Below are 20,272 nucleotides of genomic sequence, written 5' to 3'. Positions count from 1 at the left end.
TACTGCATTTTGATAATAAATATTGAAACATGATTTAAGTTAAACAAAAAAGTATAAAAATATATCCGACTTTTGTAAAAAATAGACTAAAGACGCACGTAGTGGTATGCAGTTAAGAATTGTACATAATCGTAGTATTTCCGACACGGAGTCAGAATCATAGAGCGTATAATCCCGTGCCTGTCCCATGACTTCCACACTGGAGCTAATAATACAGGGACATAAATGTGACATAAGTGGGCAGGACAAAGACAATTATGATCACTATGGACTAAATTTGACCTCGTATATTTTTATTCAAGACAATAGAATATAACGTTAAACATAATACAATAATAAACATGAAAACGAGACTCAAAAACATAAAACAATACCTAAATAACAAAGAGAAAACAAGCTCCCCACCATAAAACACACACACTCGTACACAGGGTTAATACAAAACCTGGTCAACCCTTCCGGGACCAGGTAATAATGCGCTTGGCCCTCTGACACAAACCCTGGGGTAATTTTTGACAGCTCTTTTAAGATGGACAAGCAAATCAATTCTCTATTTACCGTAAATTCCGGACTATAAGATGAAATCCATTTGGTTTAAGCCTAAAATGCCTCTCTCTGATCTGAATTGTCACTCCCTATATAAATTACTTAAAAATGAAATTGTAAAGTTAAAAAGACGTTATCTTTATAATAGTCAGCCGTGATTTATGTTAATGGTTATTTTCTTTGTATCACACAGCCTCATATAATATGCTAATGTAAAACAGATCTGTGATGAATTCATTTATTTATTTTCATGTTAAAATAATACCTTTTATGGGCAATTTGTTGTAACTGCTTTACTAGAAGTTACTGAGCTCTCAATATACATGTGTTGAAATGTGAAATTATTACAGTTTTAATTATGACTTTTCTCTTGCAGTTTCACTCAGCATTCATAAGATGAGCATTAAATGTGAAAACTACAACAACTGTCTCATCACTGAATCAAAGTTGAGCTCGCTGTCAAGCTGGAACTGCTGACGTCTCAACAGCTGTTTTCAGGCCGGCCAGAGTGGTGCTGGTGCCATTGACGGTTCCCGCGCCAGTTCCACTGGGAACCAAAATTCTTACCGTGAACGACCCAAGCTCATACCGTTGAAGTGAACCCATGATGCGTCATCGACAGAGGGCGTGGACTTGCCACCAAATAAAAACAAGGCCATACAGAAGCAGGTGTCACAGCAAGGAAAATAAGAATCATGGATTAGATACATACAAATCATACAAAATCATACAAATTTTGATTTATCTGCACCAAACTCTGCTACAACATTTGCTGTGGAGAAGGCGGCAGCGGCGCCCAATCCAACCCCCAACTTACACCAAAGTGTAACAGCATAAGTGCAGCACACGCGCAGGTATGGCTTTCCATTTTGACCGGTCGGACAATTTACATCAGCAGTGTTATATGCACGACCGTCATGACGCCACATGCCGCTCAAAATAAGGTGAAGTTCTAATTGTGCAGTGTCAGTGGAGCATCTCCAGACTCTTAATCGGGGCAAGACAGAAAATAAGCGCGTGGTGTCAAAATAAACTTCAAAATATGTTCTCTAAAACCACTACAGTTGCGTAAACACTGTCCATCGCATCAGGAGCTCAGGGAATGACCTGCGATGGACTATGGAAATGGAGTTATTTTCTCTGCTAAAAGCGTTAGCTCTGCAGCCCATCATGTAAACAAACAGCGCTGTGTGATATGTCATCTGCCATGGCTCGGTTTGGTTGGGTGTGAGTGCGGAACATAAAACCCTACACAACACGGCACGGTTCAAAAGTCGATTTGACAGCCCTAAAATGTAAATACACACATGCAAACACTGCATTGAGAAACTCTGTACTACACACACCCTCCCCAACCCCCCCAACCCCTTTTAAAAAAATTATTTAAACATTTATTTATTTTTTTTATTTTATTATTATTATTATTATTTTATTTATTTTATTTTATTTGTATGCGTGTTAGTTTTATATTTAGTTATGTCTGTGTTGTTGTTGATGTGCTGGGTATCCAATCCCTCAAACTTGACAAATTATGAAAAAAAAAATATAATAATAATAATAAAAAAATACATTGCCCCTTTAGTAAACAAACACAAAATACAAACACATTACTATATTTGGAGATGGCAGAGCACACACTACTGTTCATTTTGAGGTGAATGACCCACTGAAATGTGAATTACACATCATAAATGTTCACGATTGTGCACTGTCAAAAAGTCTAAATACAAACTTTAAGAGCAATACAATAAAGTGATCTCAAAATTGTAATATCTTCATTGTCCACTTGAGGTCGCTGCTGCTCTATAAACGACTCAATGTCAAGGTTTACACTCGTGAATTAAATTGTCTCTGAAATCAAATTAAAACACAAACAAGGAGCTTTTCTGTTAAAATCAACGTTGATTATAAATGCAGATCGATATTGTGAAGATTGAAACTGATTAAATGATGGTTTAGTGGGTTTGCTTTGAATGTTTTAAACATTATTTAGAATTTTTTTAACATGATCCTCCACTTTGAAATAGGCCACAGGTGCAGAAGTTGAAGATCGTAATCCAAAAGTCGAGTTTCTTTGACTGACTCATATTCGTGTTTGTCATGAGAACATTTCATTTGGACAAATTATTATAATCTTTTCATTTCATTTCATTTCATTTATTTATTTATTTGAGCCAGGTACAAGAAACTTCAAAAACAATAACAAAAATAGTGATATGTACATGAACATATTTGGGACTTGGTGCTCAAAAGGAGTAGGATGAAATTTAAAGAACTTATAGAGTCCTACCCCAATTGTTTTACAAAATCACATGGCTCACTTTTTTTTTTTTTTTTAACACCTTTGGAGTGCTTACCATGCAGAAATATACACACATATATACAAAAACATATACACACACACATACATACATATACATGTACACACATATGTACATACATACATACATGCATATACACATCATAGATATCAGTACATATACTCAATATAAATGTTTATACACATAACACACATATACATACATGCAGAAACATATTTTCGTTTATAGTTGTACATACTAAGTTTATCGTGTATAATCGTACAAAATAAACAGTAATGAGAATAAAAAATTTAAGAATTTTTGTTTTCATTTATAGTCGTACAAAACAAACAGTAATGAGAATGAAAAATTGTTGTTTTTGTTTATGATTGTACAAACTAATAATTGTAATGAAGGAGGCGCAAAAGTTTATCGTTTATGATCATACAAAACAAACAGTAATGAGAATGAAAAAATTAAGCATTTTTTGTTTTCCTTTATGGTCATACAAACCATACCAACGTATAAAGTTAAAAAGTTAAAGAAAAGCATGCGTTTAGTTAATAGTCACACTTTGGACAATGGATTTAGTCTTCTAGGTATTTCTGTAAGATTAGATTTTTATATTGTTTTTTGAAGTGCAACAAGTTCATACAAGCTTTGATATGATCGTGTAAACTGTTCCATAAGTCTACTCCATGCCTGCTAACACACATGCTTTTGAGAGTGGTTTGAGAGAATTATTATAATCTTCTAAAACAGACTTTGTGCAGATGGAGAGGATGTTGTGTGGAGAACTGTGTGATCCGGTTTACAGGAGGAGCAGAGCTGTTGAAATCTTCACTTGGGTGTGTTGTTTACGTGTGTTTCTTCACTTAAACTTGTGGATTGTGTAACATTTGAAACAGCGATAGCGGCGAATCCCAGTTGCCAGATCGAGACACGCCTTCAGTCCGACTCTGCAGAACCGTCCATCAAAACGATAAAAGGTCACGGGGATAACATCTATTACACATGTTTTTGCACATTATCGGGATTTCAGATGATCTGAAGCGCGACCTTGTCTTGGTGTTTTCATTTGATATGGATCATCTGAAGAACAAGCTCATGGCTCCCACCCTCAGATGCCTCTTCACAATGACGCTCTTCTCTTTTCTGTGCAAGACAAAACAGATAATCCATGCGTGTTAGCTGAGATCTAGTGTTGTGAGGATGTGAACCTTCAACCCTGTGGATATATAAACGTTGGGCAAGCCGGCCAAGTTATTTATCCTGTTGTTTGGTGTTTCTGTTCTCAAGAGGAATCAGAAAGATGAATCAGAATGAGCCTCACGAGTCTCTCATTTGTGTTGCCAGTTTTAATGCTGAAATTGTGCTAAAACTTACAACCCTTTCTGATCTGAATAGTCTCGATCTAAACCCCAGCACCTGCACCTAGAGGCGGCGCTATCGTTAGGCAAAAGTAGGTGGCTGCCCAACTAATTGCCCTCAGTGCCACTAATGACCGAGGCCTCAGAGCAATTTGGTTAAATGAGATAGTTTACTTAAAAAAACAACAACAAAAAAACCACACCATCAAAATAGTATCTGATTGTCAAATCTGTTTTAACTGTCAAAGCGTCCTCCCCTTTCGTGTTAGAATGGACTCATCAGCTTGACCCTGATTTCAACATAATCATGACATAATCATAATCATATGTAGATGATTGAGTATTGAGTTACAAATAGACTCAATCGTAACAGAGCATTACATGATAAAAAGTTTTAAAAAGGGTCAATAAATACTAATAAATAATTTGATTAAGCAAAGGGTCAATAAATACTAATAAATAATATGATTTAAAATATGATTAAAACAGCTATAAATAACATGATAAAAATATAAATAACATTTGCAAAACTAATTCATGTTTTTTATTTATTTTTATTTAGAAAGAATATTGTAAACCCCTTTTTTGTTTTTTTTTGTTTTTTGTTATCGATAAAGTTTTTCAAACGCCCCTCCCCCACCCACGAGAGGCTGCGTAGCAGAGCGCGAGGCCTGTTACGGCAGAGCTCACGAGCACAGAGCATCATTAGCACAAACTACAGAGACACAAACCTGTTACAAGGTTCCCAACAATTACTAGGAGTGTTTTGGTGAGTTTATATATATATATATATAATATTATATTATATTATATTTTGCCCATTATATATTATATTATATTTTGCCCAGAGTGCACTTTGCCGTGACTAGCAGCGTAGTTGGGGCAGAGAGCAGCACATCTTTACTGTTTATACTCTTGTTGGGAACTGTGAAGCTGATTTTATTGTAAAGCCAGAGTTATAGAGCACACTGTACTTCAAATTTTGGGGTTCTTTATTTCTCTTTCTCTTCACTAGTTCAGAAACAGAACCAATGGGCGTTATTACAGCGTTATCACTAAAATAATGGTACACAAAACATCCACACAGAACAATAGTGGCACATCTGAAAGAGGATAAAAAATAAACACATTTTAATATTATTTCATAGAACACATAAACAATAAACAATATCTCATTGTATAGCCATTTTCTTACCGATAAGGTCGAGTATGAACTTTTGTGGCCTAAACAAATCTTTCTCCAGCAAAACATAGAACCCTTCTGATGATTTCTCAACCGCAAGTGCACGAGACTGTCCTCTTTTAACGTTCACGCAAAGCCATACAGCACCCAACAACAAAAAACAAACAAAACATGAACAGGATTTACATAACAATATACAGTTTTTCTCAGGTACCCCATTTTTCATCTGGTTACATATGTTATGTATTTTGGGTGAATATTTGGGTGTGGAATATGCTAACTGCTAGTAATGCTGAGCGGTGTGGACGTTTGAGCCACCGCCATTTTGAGTTTTTGTTGAGTCACGTAGCCTTTTAAGAAGGCTCCATTTTATTTAGAGTAGTTTTATTTCATTGACTGAAATAAACTAAATTTAATTAAAATTAATTCCTTCTTGGCCTGCCCCCGGGAGAACGTGGGAGAAGAAGGTTCTGGGCCCTGAATGCCCACAGAGACACGGACACACAGACACTCAGAAGGCGAGCCTACCCAGGAAGCGCGGGAAAGGACGGCACATCGAGCACCTCACCCCCACAAACTCACTACCAAGGCTGCGGTAAGTAAGTCTTTATTTATATAGCGCTTTTCACAGACATTTTGTCATCAAGACACTTTACGGAGCATTATTCAGCATTATTCATTCACTCTGTACCTGGTGATGGTAAATTACTATTGTGGTCACAGCTGCCCTGGGGCAGACTGATAGAAGCGTGGCAGCCATGCCAATTGGCGCCATCAGTCCCTCCGATCACCATCATCACTCACAAACACACCACTTTCATACTAGGCAATGTGGGTGAAGTGTCTTGCTTAAGGACACAATGACAGTTTTTTTTTTGTGACTGGCGCCTCTCTCTTTTACAGTGCTCAGAAATGGATGATTTGACTTGTTCCTGTTCTGCTTTGTGTTTTGTCGCTAGTGTTTCGCCTTCGCTATTTCCTTCTCGCTTTCTGTCCTGTGTTCCTTTTTTCGTAGACTGAACCCCCTCCGTGTTTTCCTGTTGTGTGTTTTATTGCAGGACATGCAGGGGATTTCGTATATGACATTACATTTATGCTCCGGTTCTGTTTTATCGTTTGGGTTGACGAGTAATTGCCTGAGTTTTCTCTCTTAAGTTTTCTGTATGGTTTCACTGATGTGCTGATATTGTGTTTTCTCACTGCCTTCTGCACTTTTTCTGTTACGGCCCTGATGTACGGTAATGTTACAGCAGTCGAAACTGTCAGGTATGAAAACAAACTCTTGGTCTGAAAAAAGAACCTAATAACATAAATTATTAGAAGACCAAATGAACCTCATTGGTTTTTGAAATGTGTCAATAATGCAGATTGACTAAACTAAACAAACATTCCAAAATTCACAACACAGTCACTTTCTTTCTTTACTTTATGCCAGAGATGACATATTATCCTAAAGCAGGGTGTCAGTGAGTTCCCTTTGGTTCTGGGTCTCCCTTTGGCCCCGGTGAGAGCCGGAGCACAGGGAGCAGCCTGGAGGAGCCAGGGGCTGAATCCGCCCACGTCTTTCCCACACAGGGGCTCTGCGGTCGGGCTCTAGGTCTGGGTCAGTGTGGGTCAATGCTCCTCATTAGGCCTGGTTTAAACAGACACTATTCTCCAGGCACACGTGGAATTACAGAGACACACACACAGAGACACACACACACATATACACAAACACAGACACACACACACACATACACACAGACACACACCTACACACAGAGACACACACATACACACATGCACACACACACACATTTTCTGCATTCATTCCCTGTATTTAACTCGTGCGATACCCAGCTCCTCTGGGGTGGCCCGTCAGGGGCAGTGAGCTCCAGTTCAGCTCTCAGGGACCCATCTCCATATCTTTAGCTGGTCTTGGTCAGGACTGCCTTAGCTGGAGGATTTGACCTGTTGTGGATGTTTGTGTTTGATGGGGGAAGCCAGAGTGCTCAGAGGAAACCCACCTGGAGCCCAAAACCTTCTTGGCGTGAGACGAGAGTAGCTAGCCACTCAACCAGTCTGCCGCCAAATAACAAGGCTCCATATAAAAGGCAAAAGAAAAGGCCTGGGAATTTTAGATCATTGTTTCCAAAAGACTCAGTTGCCACCCTCAGGTGGGTCGCTAGAGTTTTTTTTTTGGTTTGCCTTGTCACGATCTAGCCAGGCTGGCGCCACCTAGTGCCTCCGCTCTATTTCATTTGTCTCCAGAGACTAGGTCAGGAATCAAAATACAACTAGACGGTTTGCCAGAACCCCGGAAGTGTGAGTTCGGGCACCAGCCAATCAGTGAAAAACCAGACATTCTGTGTTGTCAATGATTCTCGAGATCGAGGATTTAAAGCCGGAACAAAGAGAATGTTTGGTGAATTTTATCAAGTGGAAAGACGTTATTGTCCTTCTTCCTACGGAATTTGGGAAAAGCTTAATATACCATTTATCCCCGTTAGCGGTGCATTACATACATCACAACCAAATAGTAGCGATTGGATAAATAAGGAAAGTACCTGTCTACTGTAGAGTGAACGAATCCTAATGCTGCAAGGTCAAATGGTTTCCACGAAAGACATATTTAAGACATATTTTGTATAATTCTTAATCTTTTTGAAATTATTTTATTGACTATTTTGTTCCAATATTGCTGATTTAAATGAATGCTGAAAAGAATAAAGAAATGTGCTATATTTAATGTCCAAATAGGCGACTTATGGATCCTTTTATTGCTGCTTCAATGACTGTTTTTCATTGTTTAAAACTTGAGTAATACTGATTGTTCAGAGACACGATCACTCAGTCAGCAATAAAATATCCTCATTATTGATCAGTAATGGTCAGATCCACCTTTATTTTGTGATTTATGAATAATGTCTATTGACTTGGGTCACAAAGGTTTGTGAATTTTAAAATATGGGTCCCAAGAAAAAAAAAAAAAGGGAAACACCACTGCTTTAGATTAATTTAAAAAAGTCAGTCTCAATCAGTCCTCTTAAAGATTTGTCTCAAACAAAGGCACTTATGCTATGGTCACTGTCCAGTCAAAAAGATATTTCTGGATGCACAGAATTTATTAGAAAGAAGACGGAAACCATAACCAGCTCTGTGCACATCAGAAACCCACAAAAGGGAAGTCTCCATGTACAGTGACTTCATCGAAACTTCTGACCCACACGACTACATGAGGCTGTAACGTGAACGAGGCCAAACACTGGACAGACTCACCACCCACTGATGAAGAGAAGGATCTGAAGTTTGATCACCACTGTTTCTGCCATTTAATGAAAAAAGTAAGTGAAGTGAGCCGCTTTTCAATACCCCACTGATACCACAAACATTACATCTTCAGGTCATGACCCTGTGTCCTCCTCCTGTATTAAACAAATAAGGTTTGGACCAACTGCAACACAAAACAGAGGCCAGAACACACAGTGGGTCCGAAGAAACGCATCAGTCCCAGTCCAGTGAGCGCAGCCCCACACGCCCCCGCAGAGGCGCAGCTCATTCACTCACAATGATCCAATGAGCGCCGCCGTTTTGATGAATCTGCACAAAACACCAGGCTCATAAAAACCTCCTTTGTCTCCGCTGATTGGATGAAAGAGCGGATTGTTGACGCTAAACTGACTCTGACTTAAACAACGCCAGGTTAAAGGAGGATGTGGAGTGGCACCGAGGAGCTCACGTGTGGGGTGGTCACATGGTACTGACCAGAGTTTAGTCAGGACACAAACGGAATCAGAATCACTTTTATAACTTTATTAAATTAGGGACTTTTTTTGACAGTGTTGTCCAACATAAAACAAGTAATAATAAGTAATAAAGCTATGAAAAAATTAAAATATGGACATACATTAAAGATTTGGTAGACTTTGTGACCTTCCTGAAGTCCATCCATCCTCTTCACATTGTCTCCACTGTCCCCTGATCTTCTCCACTGTCTGCAGATCATCTCCACACTCTCCTGATCTTCTCCACACTCTCCAGATTGTCTTCACTGTCTCCAGATCCTCTCCACTGTCTCCAGATCATCTCCACTGTCTCCTGATCATCTCCACTGTCTCCAGATCGTCTCCTCTGTCTCCAGATTGTCTCCACACTCTCCAATTTGTCTCCTCTGTCTCCAGATCATCTCCTCTGTCTCCAGATCGTCTCCACTGTCTCCTGATCGTCTCCACTGTCTCCAGATCGTCTCCTCTGTCTCCTGATCGTCTCCACTGTCTCCAGATCGTCTCCACATTGTCCAGATCGTCTCCACACTCTCCAGATTGTCTCCTCTGTCTCCTGATCATCTCCTCTGTCTCCAGATCGTCTCCACATTGTCCAGATCGTCTCCACTTTTTCCTGATCTATTGAGCTCTGAGTGATTTTCAGCTGTGTATTATCGTTCTTGTTGCTATGTTTTTGTAGCCCGATCACTTCATGGAAACCGTCTGACCCACAGCATTAGGATTTGTTTGCTCGACGGTAGGCGGGTACTTTTTTATTTAACCAATCGCTGCTATTTGATTGTGACGTGTGTAATGCGCTGCTAATGCTGAGCTGTGAAACCATGACATCAAACTCAAGAGCCTGTCTGGGTCCCTTTTGTGTAACAGATCAACAGTAAACAAATGGATGGATGTAGACGAAGACAGACATTCTGTGATGGCAACGATTCCTGAGATCGAGGATTTAAAGGCGGAACAAAGAGAATGTTTGGTGAATTTTTTTCAAGGGGAAAGACGTTATTGCCCTTCTTCCTATGGGATTTGAAAAAAGCTTATGAGCTCATGACCAAATAGCAGTGATTGGTTAAATACAAAAAGTACCCGCCTACAGTCGAGCGAACGAATCCTAATGCTGCAAGGCCAGACGGTTTCCATGAAGTTAAACCGGCTGGTCAAGGGTCTTGTCAGGGTCAAGAAAAGAAAGTGTAAAGAAGTACTGAAAGCAAAGGGTGGCTATATTAAAATGTTATATGTTATGTTTAACGTACACTACTGGTCAAAAGTTTTAGAACACCACACTTTTTCCAGGTTTTTACTGTTTAGTGTTGACCAAAAGATATTTTAAAATTTTTATTAATGAAAGTGTCCACCTTTCTCATTCTTTTTACAATAGAAATCAAATGCTGTTCAGAAAGTTCTTCCCAAGTCTGTTGCAGAAGTTTCCATAAATGTGTGGCATTTGTAGGTTGCTTCACTTTTCTGTCCAGTTCATCCCAAACCAACTTGATGGGGTTTAAGTCTGGAGACTGTGCTGGACACTCCAGGTTTTCAAGCTTAACATTTTGTTCTTTTTTCCTGAGGTAGTTTTGGCAGAGCTTAGACTCGGGTTTTGTATCTTTTATCTTTTTTAACCTCTCTCTGTTCAGTTCTTACCTTTGTACCATTTCAAGTTCTTCATTGGACTTGCAAGTCTTGAACTGAAAAAAATAACTGGAAGAATTTGTGTGTGTGTAGTGTTTATTTAAAAACTTCATGTGCAGAGTAAAAGAGGAACTGAGAGAAACATCTCATTTACAGATACAGTTTCAGATAAAAATAGCAAGGTGACAAGATTTCAAGAACATGCGTTTCTTTGGTTTGTCACAAGAATTTTAAAATTATTAAAGGCGCTTGGATGATTTTTACTGTGTTCAAAATGAACACAGCTAGTTTATTTTAGACCCTTTGCAGTGCACATTTCCTGACTGTTGAAGGATATAACACTTTTAACATGGTTTCATTTCTACTTTAATCAACATTCCCTGAAGGTGTGAAGCCATCTGAAAGCTCTACGCTATTAGAATCTCTGTTACTCAAGTTCGACTTAGTTTTCATTTTACCATAATCTGACCAGAAAGAGCGGACATAGATGGAACTACAACAGAGGAGATGATTTGAGCTCTTACACAAGTCCCTCAAATATAACTTTCACTTTTTCTTGAGATTTCAGAGTAACTTCAGATATTTACTGCAGTCAGATGTAATGTGTTGGCAGAATAAGGTGGACACACGATGTAGTTTCAGAAGGCTTATCCACATGTGTCTAAGAAAGAAGAAAACTCATTTACACACAATTTATATAACTTTATTTTGCAGACTCAGGGTCCAAACTGTACACAGAAGGACACACACCCCCAGTACACTACATTTATATATAAACCCACCAGCACACACACATACACATGCTCACACGTAAAAAACAAACAAACAAACAAAACAAAAAAAACTACAGTGTCGTAAGGTCCAATAAAATTAAAATACATATAGCTGGTTCTTCCAACATTTCCAGATGTAATAGTAATAATATCAGTCAAGCATGTTATAATTCCATTTCTTTATTCATTTAACCTACTGTATTTTTCGGACAATAAGTTGCACTTTTTTCATGGTTTGGGTGTTTCCTGCGACTTATATATTTAAATCTTCAGACTGACAGCTGCGAGAGGCTCTAGGCTCGTGTGTCAGTATCTTGTATGACTGTTACTCCTGTACTACTATCACTTTACTCTACTGCGCATGTCTCCTGTAGAAAAAAACGCTGTCTTTCTATAAATAGTGAAATATGCAGCCGAAAACGGTAGTCGAGCAGCAGAAAGAAGGTTTGGAGTGAGCGAGAAACTTGTGAGGGACTGACGGAAAGCGGGGATGGAGAACACAGCTTCACGGTAACTGGGCGGGTGCACCATGCAACTTTCCTGGAAGTCACTGGATGAATCAACAAAGCCTGGACTTCAGTGACACTGAAACCATCCTGTTGGGATTCAGAAAGGCTGGAATAATTCTAACTGGAACTGATGCTGAGTCTTAAGACAGCTACACAGAAGATTAAGTGGCGCTCTGTTTACATCATGGATCTATGGTTTACCCCCGGAGGTCGATCAGAAGTGACAACGAGGATGAACAATTCCATGGATTTAGTGATTTGGAGTGAGATCGTGAGTTTGGTGAACTTATGTTGTTTATGCTATAATTATCTGAATAACTGTTAACATGTGACGTTAACAGTCTGTTTTTCTCTATTCTATTGTTTTTACTAGAACTTGCCTTTCATGATGAAATGTTGGTTCCTGGTCTCTGATTTCCCCAAAAAGTGCGACTTAAATATGTTTTTTTCTTCTTCATTGCCCATTTTTTGACTAGTGCGACTTATACTCTGAAGCGACTTATAGTCCGGAAAATACGGTACACATACATTTATACGAGGTTCCTCATTAGAGCCTGGAACGTGGAAATATTTGCAGTCACAAACAAAGCACTAGCACTTTTCCACCTTGGAGTCTTCGGCAGTATTCTGAGAGCATCATTATATGCCACCTTAATCTTATTCATCTTTGCTTTGCTGTAATTACACCATAGTTGAGCTGTGTACAGTGGAGTGCAGTGCGATCTAAAAAGAGTCATTTTGACATTATTTGTACACATATGGAATTTGCGTGCCAGCATATTCACTTGTGAATACAGTTTGCAACACTGACACTGGATGAATGAATGAAAAAAAAAAAATTATATGATCAATATATGCTTTCGCTTAAATCACAATAGCTGTAAATACCATCATATGGCTTCTTAAATATATTACAGACCATGTTCAAAATGTGTATTCTGTCTAGTCTGTTATTATGAGCGTCAATCAAGAGACTGGCGTTACCATCTAATAAACATTAGCGGTCAGTGGGTTGTGGCTGTCGGCAGGTTCGTTGTCACACTCTAACGCTCTCTGAACCTTCTCCCAGAACAGGCCCCTGTGGCTCTGGACCTGGGTCCAGCTCAGATATGTGCGGCTCTTCACCAGCTTCTTCATGCGGTAGAACGGACTCAGCTGATTGGACGAGATCTCCTCCAGAAACAGCAGGATCAGCACGTCCTTCTGCTCATCAAACAGACGGTAACTGCACACAAAAGAGACACGTGAGAATCCAAGGACTGAACCTGGACTAAACCACAACTAAACCAGGACTGGATCAGAACTAGAGCAAATCCAAACTAAGATTAGACTTGGACTATTCCAGGACTCAACCAGGGCCATTCCTGATCCATGGTCTAGCCCAGGACAGATCAAGCTGCAGTGAGTCTGTACCTGGCCATCTGTATCTCCCATGAGCACCACTCGCTCTGCAGGTATCGACGGCTGATCACACACAGAGTCTTCCTGCTGCTGTAGATGGCGTCTGTGATGTTCTCAATGATGGGTTTCCCTGAACACAGCAGAATATGTGAGGTTAGCACATCTCCAGAGGAACACATGGACAGAATCCATCAGGGGAGACTGAGGAGACGCTGTACCTGGCTGGAAGTCGCGGTGGTGCAGACACAGCCTCCATCCCTGGACTCCTTCCAGTTCAGGCAGTAGCTCTCTGTAAACCCAGTCCTCATCGTGAACGTTGTAGGACACAAACGCGTCGTAGATGTAAGGGCAGCCCTGTCTTCTCTTTTTACTGTCGTAGAGAAATGCCAGGAGGAGGTAGAAGCCATAGACCAGCTGCCATCGCAGAAAGTGATAGGTGAAGGAGGACAGAAGAGTGACAAGGACCAAAGCAGAGCTGGAGACGGAGGAGAGGAGCATCTGTACTGAAAAGCATTGACCACTTGGACTTGTTTGTTTCTGATCACCCAGTCTATAAACCCAGCGTTTGAGCAGTTACATGCAAATGGATTTCCAGATAAGTCGAGGTGTTTTAGTGAAGTTAGAGTTTCAAAAACTGTCTCGTTTATTACTAAGAGCTTATTGTCTTTTAAGATCAACTTTTCCACTTTGGTGAGATTAGCGTCACGCAAAAAGTCTAAAGATTGTATGTTGTCGTTTGTCAAGTCCAGAACGTTTAGGTCTTTCAGAGGGTGAAACATCTTAGATGTGTGAGTGAATTGGTCACAGTTGATAAATTGAAGACGTAATAGTTTGGGACTGACAATAAACATGTCATCATCAAAGTCCCTGCAGCAATAATTTTCAAATGACAGAACTCTTAAATTTCTTATGCTGTTAAGAAGGTTTCGTGTCCATGTAAAACAAGAAGTTACATCTACAATGACATTTAACTCATGCAGGGAAGACATATTGAAAGAAAAGTCATTATTTGTTGTTGTATTTAAAGTCGAAAACGAACATAATAAGTTTTTCTAGCTGTTTAAAACTTGTAAAATCCCCAATATAAAAGTAAGACAGTGAGTAAGTCAGAGTTTTTAAATTTGTAAGTCCCTCAAATGCACCATTGTCAACAATGGAATATCTATTTGATTTCAAATTCAGTTCAACAAGAGATTGCATACTTTTAAATGTTCCTTTCTGAAACCATCTAAGGCTATTTTCAGCTGCGTTTAAATGTGTCAGATGAGCCAAAGTAAAACCAAAACTATCCAACTGTAAAGAAATGAAATTATTTTTTCACTTGTAGTATTTTTAAATTCTCGAGACCCTTAAACATACAGCTGTTGAGACTGGAAATTCGATTGGAATTTAAGTTGAGTTCAGATAATGACGTCAAATGTGAAAAGTCTGAACAGTGAAGATCTGTGATAAGGTTTTGTTCAAAGGACAGATATGTGAGAGTGGACATGTTTCTGATCGTGGTTGGTATTTTGGATAATTCATTTGACTCTACTGACAGCCGAGTGAGTTGTTTCATCATACATAGAGAACAATCTGATAAATCACTCATAGAATTCGTTTGTAGATGCAGTTCAGTCAAATTAGTGCAGGACTGTAGGAGAGTTTCATTGAGAATCCGAATAATATTAAGAAATGAATCTAACTTTTGCAAGGTTGGAATTTCACAAGTTAATGGTAACAGGCCTTCAGGAGACTCTAGAGCAGAATATGACAGATACACAGACTCGACTTTATTGACACTTTGAAATATGGATTTATACAACTGAAGGTTTACTTGGATTCCAAACTCCAACTCCACGATCAAACTCCTCACACGTGTCAGGGATCTGTCAGAAACGTCCCAGTCACAATCTGGCATTATTGCTGGCAGTCGCAGCTCATTTAAACTTGGAAACACATTCCCGTGAACTCTAAACCTCTTCAGAGGGTTTGATTGGAGATCCAGCTGAGTAAGGTTTAAAAAATGTGTTGGGAAAAGGTTGGATTCAAATGAGGTTAGCTGGTTAAAATGCAAGCTCAGAGTTTTTATTGCTGGACAATGTGTAACAATGTTAATGATATTGCTGATTTGGACTAAGTTATTTGATCCCATGTCAAGAATCTGCAGTTCTTTCAGAGGCCTAAAGGCATACTGTGAAACAGAATATATTTTGTTTTTGTTTAGGTACAGAGATGTCAGGTTTGACAGCCCTGTAAAAGTGTTGTCAGTCAGGGCTGTGAGTTCATTGAAAGACAACATAATCTCAGTTACAGCAGATAAATCTGAAAAGGCTCCTTCTTCAATGTGTGAGATGTCATTCATCCCCAGGTGTAAAAACTGAAGTCTGGTGAAACCTTTAAAATCAGTCTGTCGGATTCTCTGGATGTCATTGTCAAACACACTCAAAGAAGTGGCTGTTTTGGGGAGACCAGGAGGAACACTGGTTAGTTTATTATGATCACAAACAATTTGACTGTGGTCATCAAAGTCTATGGTGCAGTTTTGTAAAGAGTAAAAGAGTGAAACGTGAGGCTGAAGCAGCAGAGAGAAAAGTGAGAAAAGAAAAGTGCTCTGACTCCTCATCCTGAGCTCCTGTTAGAAACACAAACATCAGTGTGGAACCTTTGACGTGTCGTGGTCATACAGAAGTGCCCCACTGTGTTAAAACTCCATACACCTTCAGTAGAATCATTTGGATAATGTGAGCCCTCCAATTGCCAATCTCTACTGAACTAAAGGTAAAAGAAGCTGTTATCTTGATAACTATCACTTCGTGACATCACAAGGTGGAGCAGAGCATTTTGAGTTTTGGAGATGTAAACAGACCAATAATCCAGGATTATTCAAACATGTGAATGAAATAACTCACATTTCCATTTTCTGATGAGGTAACAACATTATAACAACATTATAACACTTAAATCTCTAAAGAGTCAATGTGCATAATAGAGGAACTTTAAAATAATTACTTAAGATAGATTTTACAGTATTGTGAATATTTTTACCATTTGTAGCTTTCAAATAAACACACAGCTAACATTGGTTATTGGTAAAAACTATCAAGATGATGGGGCAATAAAGCTACACATTTCTTTTTGTAAATATGACTATATTACTCATCTGCTCTTCTTGAAGTCGTTTTGTTATTGACAAGCAGTCGTCCAAAAACCAGCTCCAAATGGACAGAACTAAAGCCTTAATTGAACTGTAATATTACTTTTGCTTTTTTCCAGATAAAACATGAGGTCAGGAATAAAAACTGTACTGGCTTCATCACAGCTTTAAGATATTCGACCCATCCTTCAACGGATGCTTAACACTGACCTTTCAGTAACTTTAGTTATACACAGTTGGTTCTTCATCTATGGTTAATGAAAGTACTCTTGAAGCCGCTACTCACCTTTGCGTCTCCACAGCCAGGATGAAGTGTCAGTGTCCACTCCAACGAACAAAGGGTATAGTGTCTCTTCTCGTTTTTAGTTAGACATTTGGAGTTGAAAGCAGAAGTGCTCCTGTCCCTTAACTTTAATAAACTCAACAGTATCTTCAATGAAAATATAATCAAACATTCAGGGATGTTAGGTTTTATTTTTGAGAAAACAAGTGCAATTTTTGAAACCAGTTACCAATAAAAATATATTTGTTTTATTGCCATTGCATTATTGTATTTCCCTCTGTCTGTTAAACAGCTCCTGGATGGAGTAGCTAAACAAGCCAGAGCTTTTGCCATTCAGAAGATAAGAGCTGTTATGTAAAACTTGCGTTGCGCTGCTGCTGTGGCAACCTGTCAGGAACAGACTGGCACCACAGAACCACACCCAGAGACCCAGCTCCACGGTCTTGTTGCTGTTTGGTCAGGACTATCTTATCTTTAACTCAGTTCTGTTTCATGTGCAGCATTGACCTTTCAGTGTCTTAAGTTTTACACAGTTGGTTCCTCATCTATGACTAATGCAAATACGCTCAAAGACACAAACCCAGTTTCACTTCTCCAAAAGCTGAAAGTGCTGTTATAACATTGAGAACTAGCAAAAAGTCAGATTTAAAAAACAGTTCAGTGTCATTGAACCTGATGATTTCCATTAAACTAGTGAAAGGGCAATATGTTCATATCTTTAAAACCCATTTCTGCCCTCGTAAAAATCTGCTGGGGCCCAGTATGAAAAGGCCCAGTCCATGTACTGTGCAGTGCCAAGCTCATATAACAACTAGAGGAGCACCCTGCTCCAGCTCAGCTCACAATACAGACCACACTGTACATAGGTACAGATTATAGGTACAGGTGACCTACAGTGATGCAACATGGGTCCACTGTAACCAGCGAGTCAGATGGCACAAGTTGGTGCCATAAATAAAAGAATATTTTCGGCCTACAGTGGGATTAATTCTATAGACACCCTGAAAATCAAAGTGAAATAATGATGTGGCAGGCTAGTCCATTTAGCCAGAATTTAATTTCTGCAACTCTAAATTTCTTTCTGTCTCTTTCACGTCTATCACAGTTGTTCAGGGGGAACCTGCTCTTGTCTCTGAAAAGCACAGGGCACCAGTGCCGGACTTGCCAATTCTGGTGTCCTTTAGCAAATGTCAGTGGAGCTCCACCGTGGTGGGTGGTGTGCACTGGCCCACTACAGGACATGGCACCCCCAAGCCACCGTCATGAAGTCTGTTTCTGATTGTTTGGGCAGAGACATTCACTCCAGTGTCTGGAGGTTATTCTGCAGGGCACAGGCCTGTTCCTCTTTGCACAAAGGAGCAGATATGGGTCCTGCTGGTGGGTTCAGGATCTTCCACGTCCCTGTCCAGCTCTCCTGGAGTAATCACCTTACTCCTGAAATCTCCTCCATGAGATTGTGTTTTGAGACACGTTAAATCTACGTGGCATCCTGGAGATGTTGGCCAATCTGTGCAGCTTCTGTAGGGTTAGTGAACGGCCTCATACTCCCAGTCGTAATAATCACTGTAGCCAAAGCAGCACTAGAGGAAAAGCAGCCAAAAAACACCAAGAGGGAGAAACTTGAAATGACCTCCACATGCAAAACCAGTCCTGTTTTAGGGCCTGTCTCATTGTTGCCTCTAGTGCACCTGTTGTTCATTTCCATTGAAAGAGAGGCTTCCTTTTGTTCCTAAGACATTGCCCTGTCCAGATTTGTATATTTTTTTTGTTTTCACATTGAGATCTGATGTGTTTTCCTTTAACGTTTTGATCAGTATATTATAATAACAAAGAGAAAAAATGTAAGTGGTAATAATGAATTCAAAATAAGAAGCAAAAATAGCAAGAGACTGGAGTCAAGTAAGTTATGATTATAAAATGTTTATGCACAAGTAAAAATGTTAAATAATACAAATACTGTATGTCTCAGCTATATACAGGAAGTTGTAAGGAGGAACAGTACAAAGATGAAATAATGATAGGACATAGTATTATCTGTTACACAAGGGTGAGTTGTTGAACAGCTGTAGGGAGTATTATGTTACATGAAGATGAGTCATTGTATGGAGATTAAAACACCTGTATTAATAAATGACATCACAAGGTGAAACAGAGTTTACCCTTTGAAAGAACCTAAGTAAACAGGAGTTGTGTGAATGAAAGAAAAAGAAAGAAAAAAACAACTCTGTGTTTGTTTTTGATGAGGAAAAAGCAGTATAACATTGATTAGAAAATAGCCCGTTAAGAAATAACCAGAATTGTAAACAGTTGATTTCAGGTCATTTAGAATCTCAAAAAGGCAATATTATTTTAATCTGAGAACATACCACAATGAACGTTTCTCTTCTAAAATGAATGTTCAATTCAGTTCAATTCAAGTTAATTTATACAGCACATTTAAAGCAACTTCAGCTGACCAAAGTGCTTCACATAAAAGTCAACAAAAACAGATACATATACATATACAGAGTTACAGATAACACAATACAGTGAGAATTGAAGTCTGATTGACAGTCTGAGAGAGGACACAGGCCTTCTCTGTGTTCTTCAGCTCAGTGTGGTCCAAAGAGGAACTGAGAGTACGGCCTCACAGTTAATCTGAGATACTGTGTGTTTAGATTCAGATCAAGTGAACCACAACAGTCACCTCTCCACTGCATTCAGCACACAGATACTCCTACAAGACATGGAATCAATTTCTCTGAAATCTTGTCCACTTTTTCACCTGGGATATAGTATAGTGGCATAATGGAACAATAAAAAGATTATTATTTACACTGTTAACCTTCTGACATTATAAGAATACAGCTATTATTTATCTATGTTTGTATTTATTTGATTATTTTAGGATTATGAGCTCCAAACAAAAACAAACAGCCAAGTGAGTGCAGTTAAATGTGTGTGATCAAAGCCTGACAGGGACAGTTTCACACAGGACAGATTTTTTCTCATTGAACATCTTACATTTAAATCCTCAGAGCATCTAAATCATAGTTTTGTAAAAATTTAGCCTAGCCACACTAATGGTGCATTCGTGTATCATCCGACTCGGAGGTCCGAGGATGTTGCCTAGAGACACGCACTGACACGCCCCTTTTCCTCGGACGGAGAAACTCAGAACTTGGAAGAGCTCAGAGGAGAACGAGCAAAGATTCGGAGATAGAATCCAAGACACTGCACCCAGTGTCACGTGTATGAACTGTTTTCATTGTGTTTGGACGATTTGATGGTTTAAATGACAATTTTAATCACTGGTATTACTGCAGTACTTTACTGTATCTATATTACTGCAGTACTTTACTGTATCTGTATTACTGCAGTACTTTACTGTATCTGTATTGCTGC

The 20,272-nt window shown here is 39.2% G+C and overlaps 1 protein-coding gene and 1 pseudogene across 1 annotated transcript; both read right to left on the bottom strand.

The window, feature by feature from the left end:
* Positions 1 to 12,992: 12,992 nt before the first annotated feature.
* On the bottom strand, positions 12,993 to 14,098 carry LOC129411781 (toll-like receptor 13). Its single transcript, XM_055163760.1, has 3 exons — positions 13,688 to 14,098; positions 13,482 to 13,599; positions 12,993 to 13,293 (listed from the first exon to the last, which is right to left on the bottom strand). Exons 1-3 carry the CDS (start codon positions 13,965 to 13,967, stop codon positions 13,056 to 13,058), a joined length of 636 nt encoding a protein of 211 aa, XP_055019735.1. The 5' UTR covers positions 13,968 to 14,098; the 3' UTR covers positions 12,993 to 13,055.
* A 241-nt stretch (positions 14,099 to 14,339) lies between these two features.
* LOC129411821 (toll-like receptor 13) overlaps positions 14,340 to 20,272 on the bottom strand; it is a 13,940-nt pseudogene continuing 8,007 nt past the window's right edge.

Source organism: Boleophthalmus pectinirostris, unplaced genomic scaffold (assembly GCF_026225935.1).
Source record: "Boleophthalmus pectinirostris isolate CB_2022bp ecotype Guang Dong unplaced genomic scaffold, ASM2622593v1 HiC_scaffold_6, whole genome shotgun sequence".
NCBI lineage: Eukaryota > Metazoa > Chordata > Actinopteri > Gobiiformes > Gobiidae > Boleophthalmus > Boleophthalmus pectinirostris.
This window is presented reverse-complemented; position numbering and strand designations above follow the sequence as displayed.

Bases quoted from the DNA above. Each gene is read 5' to 3' on its own strand.
- LOC129411781 (XM_055163760.1), bottom strand. From the start codon at position 13,967: ATGCTCCTCTCCTCCGTCTCCAGCTCTGCTTTGGTCCTTGTCACTCTT. The intron at 13,600-13,687 runs GTACAGCGTCTC...TGCTGTGTTCAG, and splicing joins CCACCGCGACTTCCAGCCAG to GGAAACCCATCATTGAGAAC. The intron at 13,294-13,481 runs GTACAGACTCAC...TTTTGTGTGCAG, and splicing joins TGGGAGATACAGATGGCCAG to TTACCGTCTGTTTGATGAGC.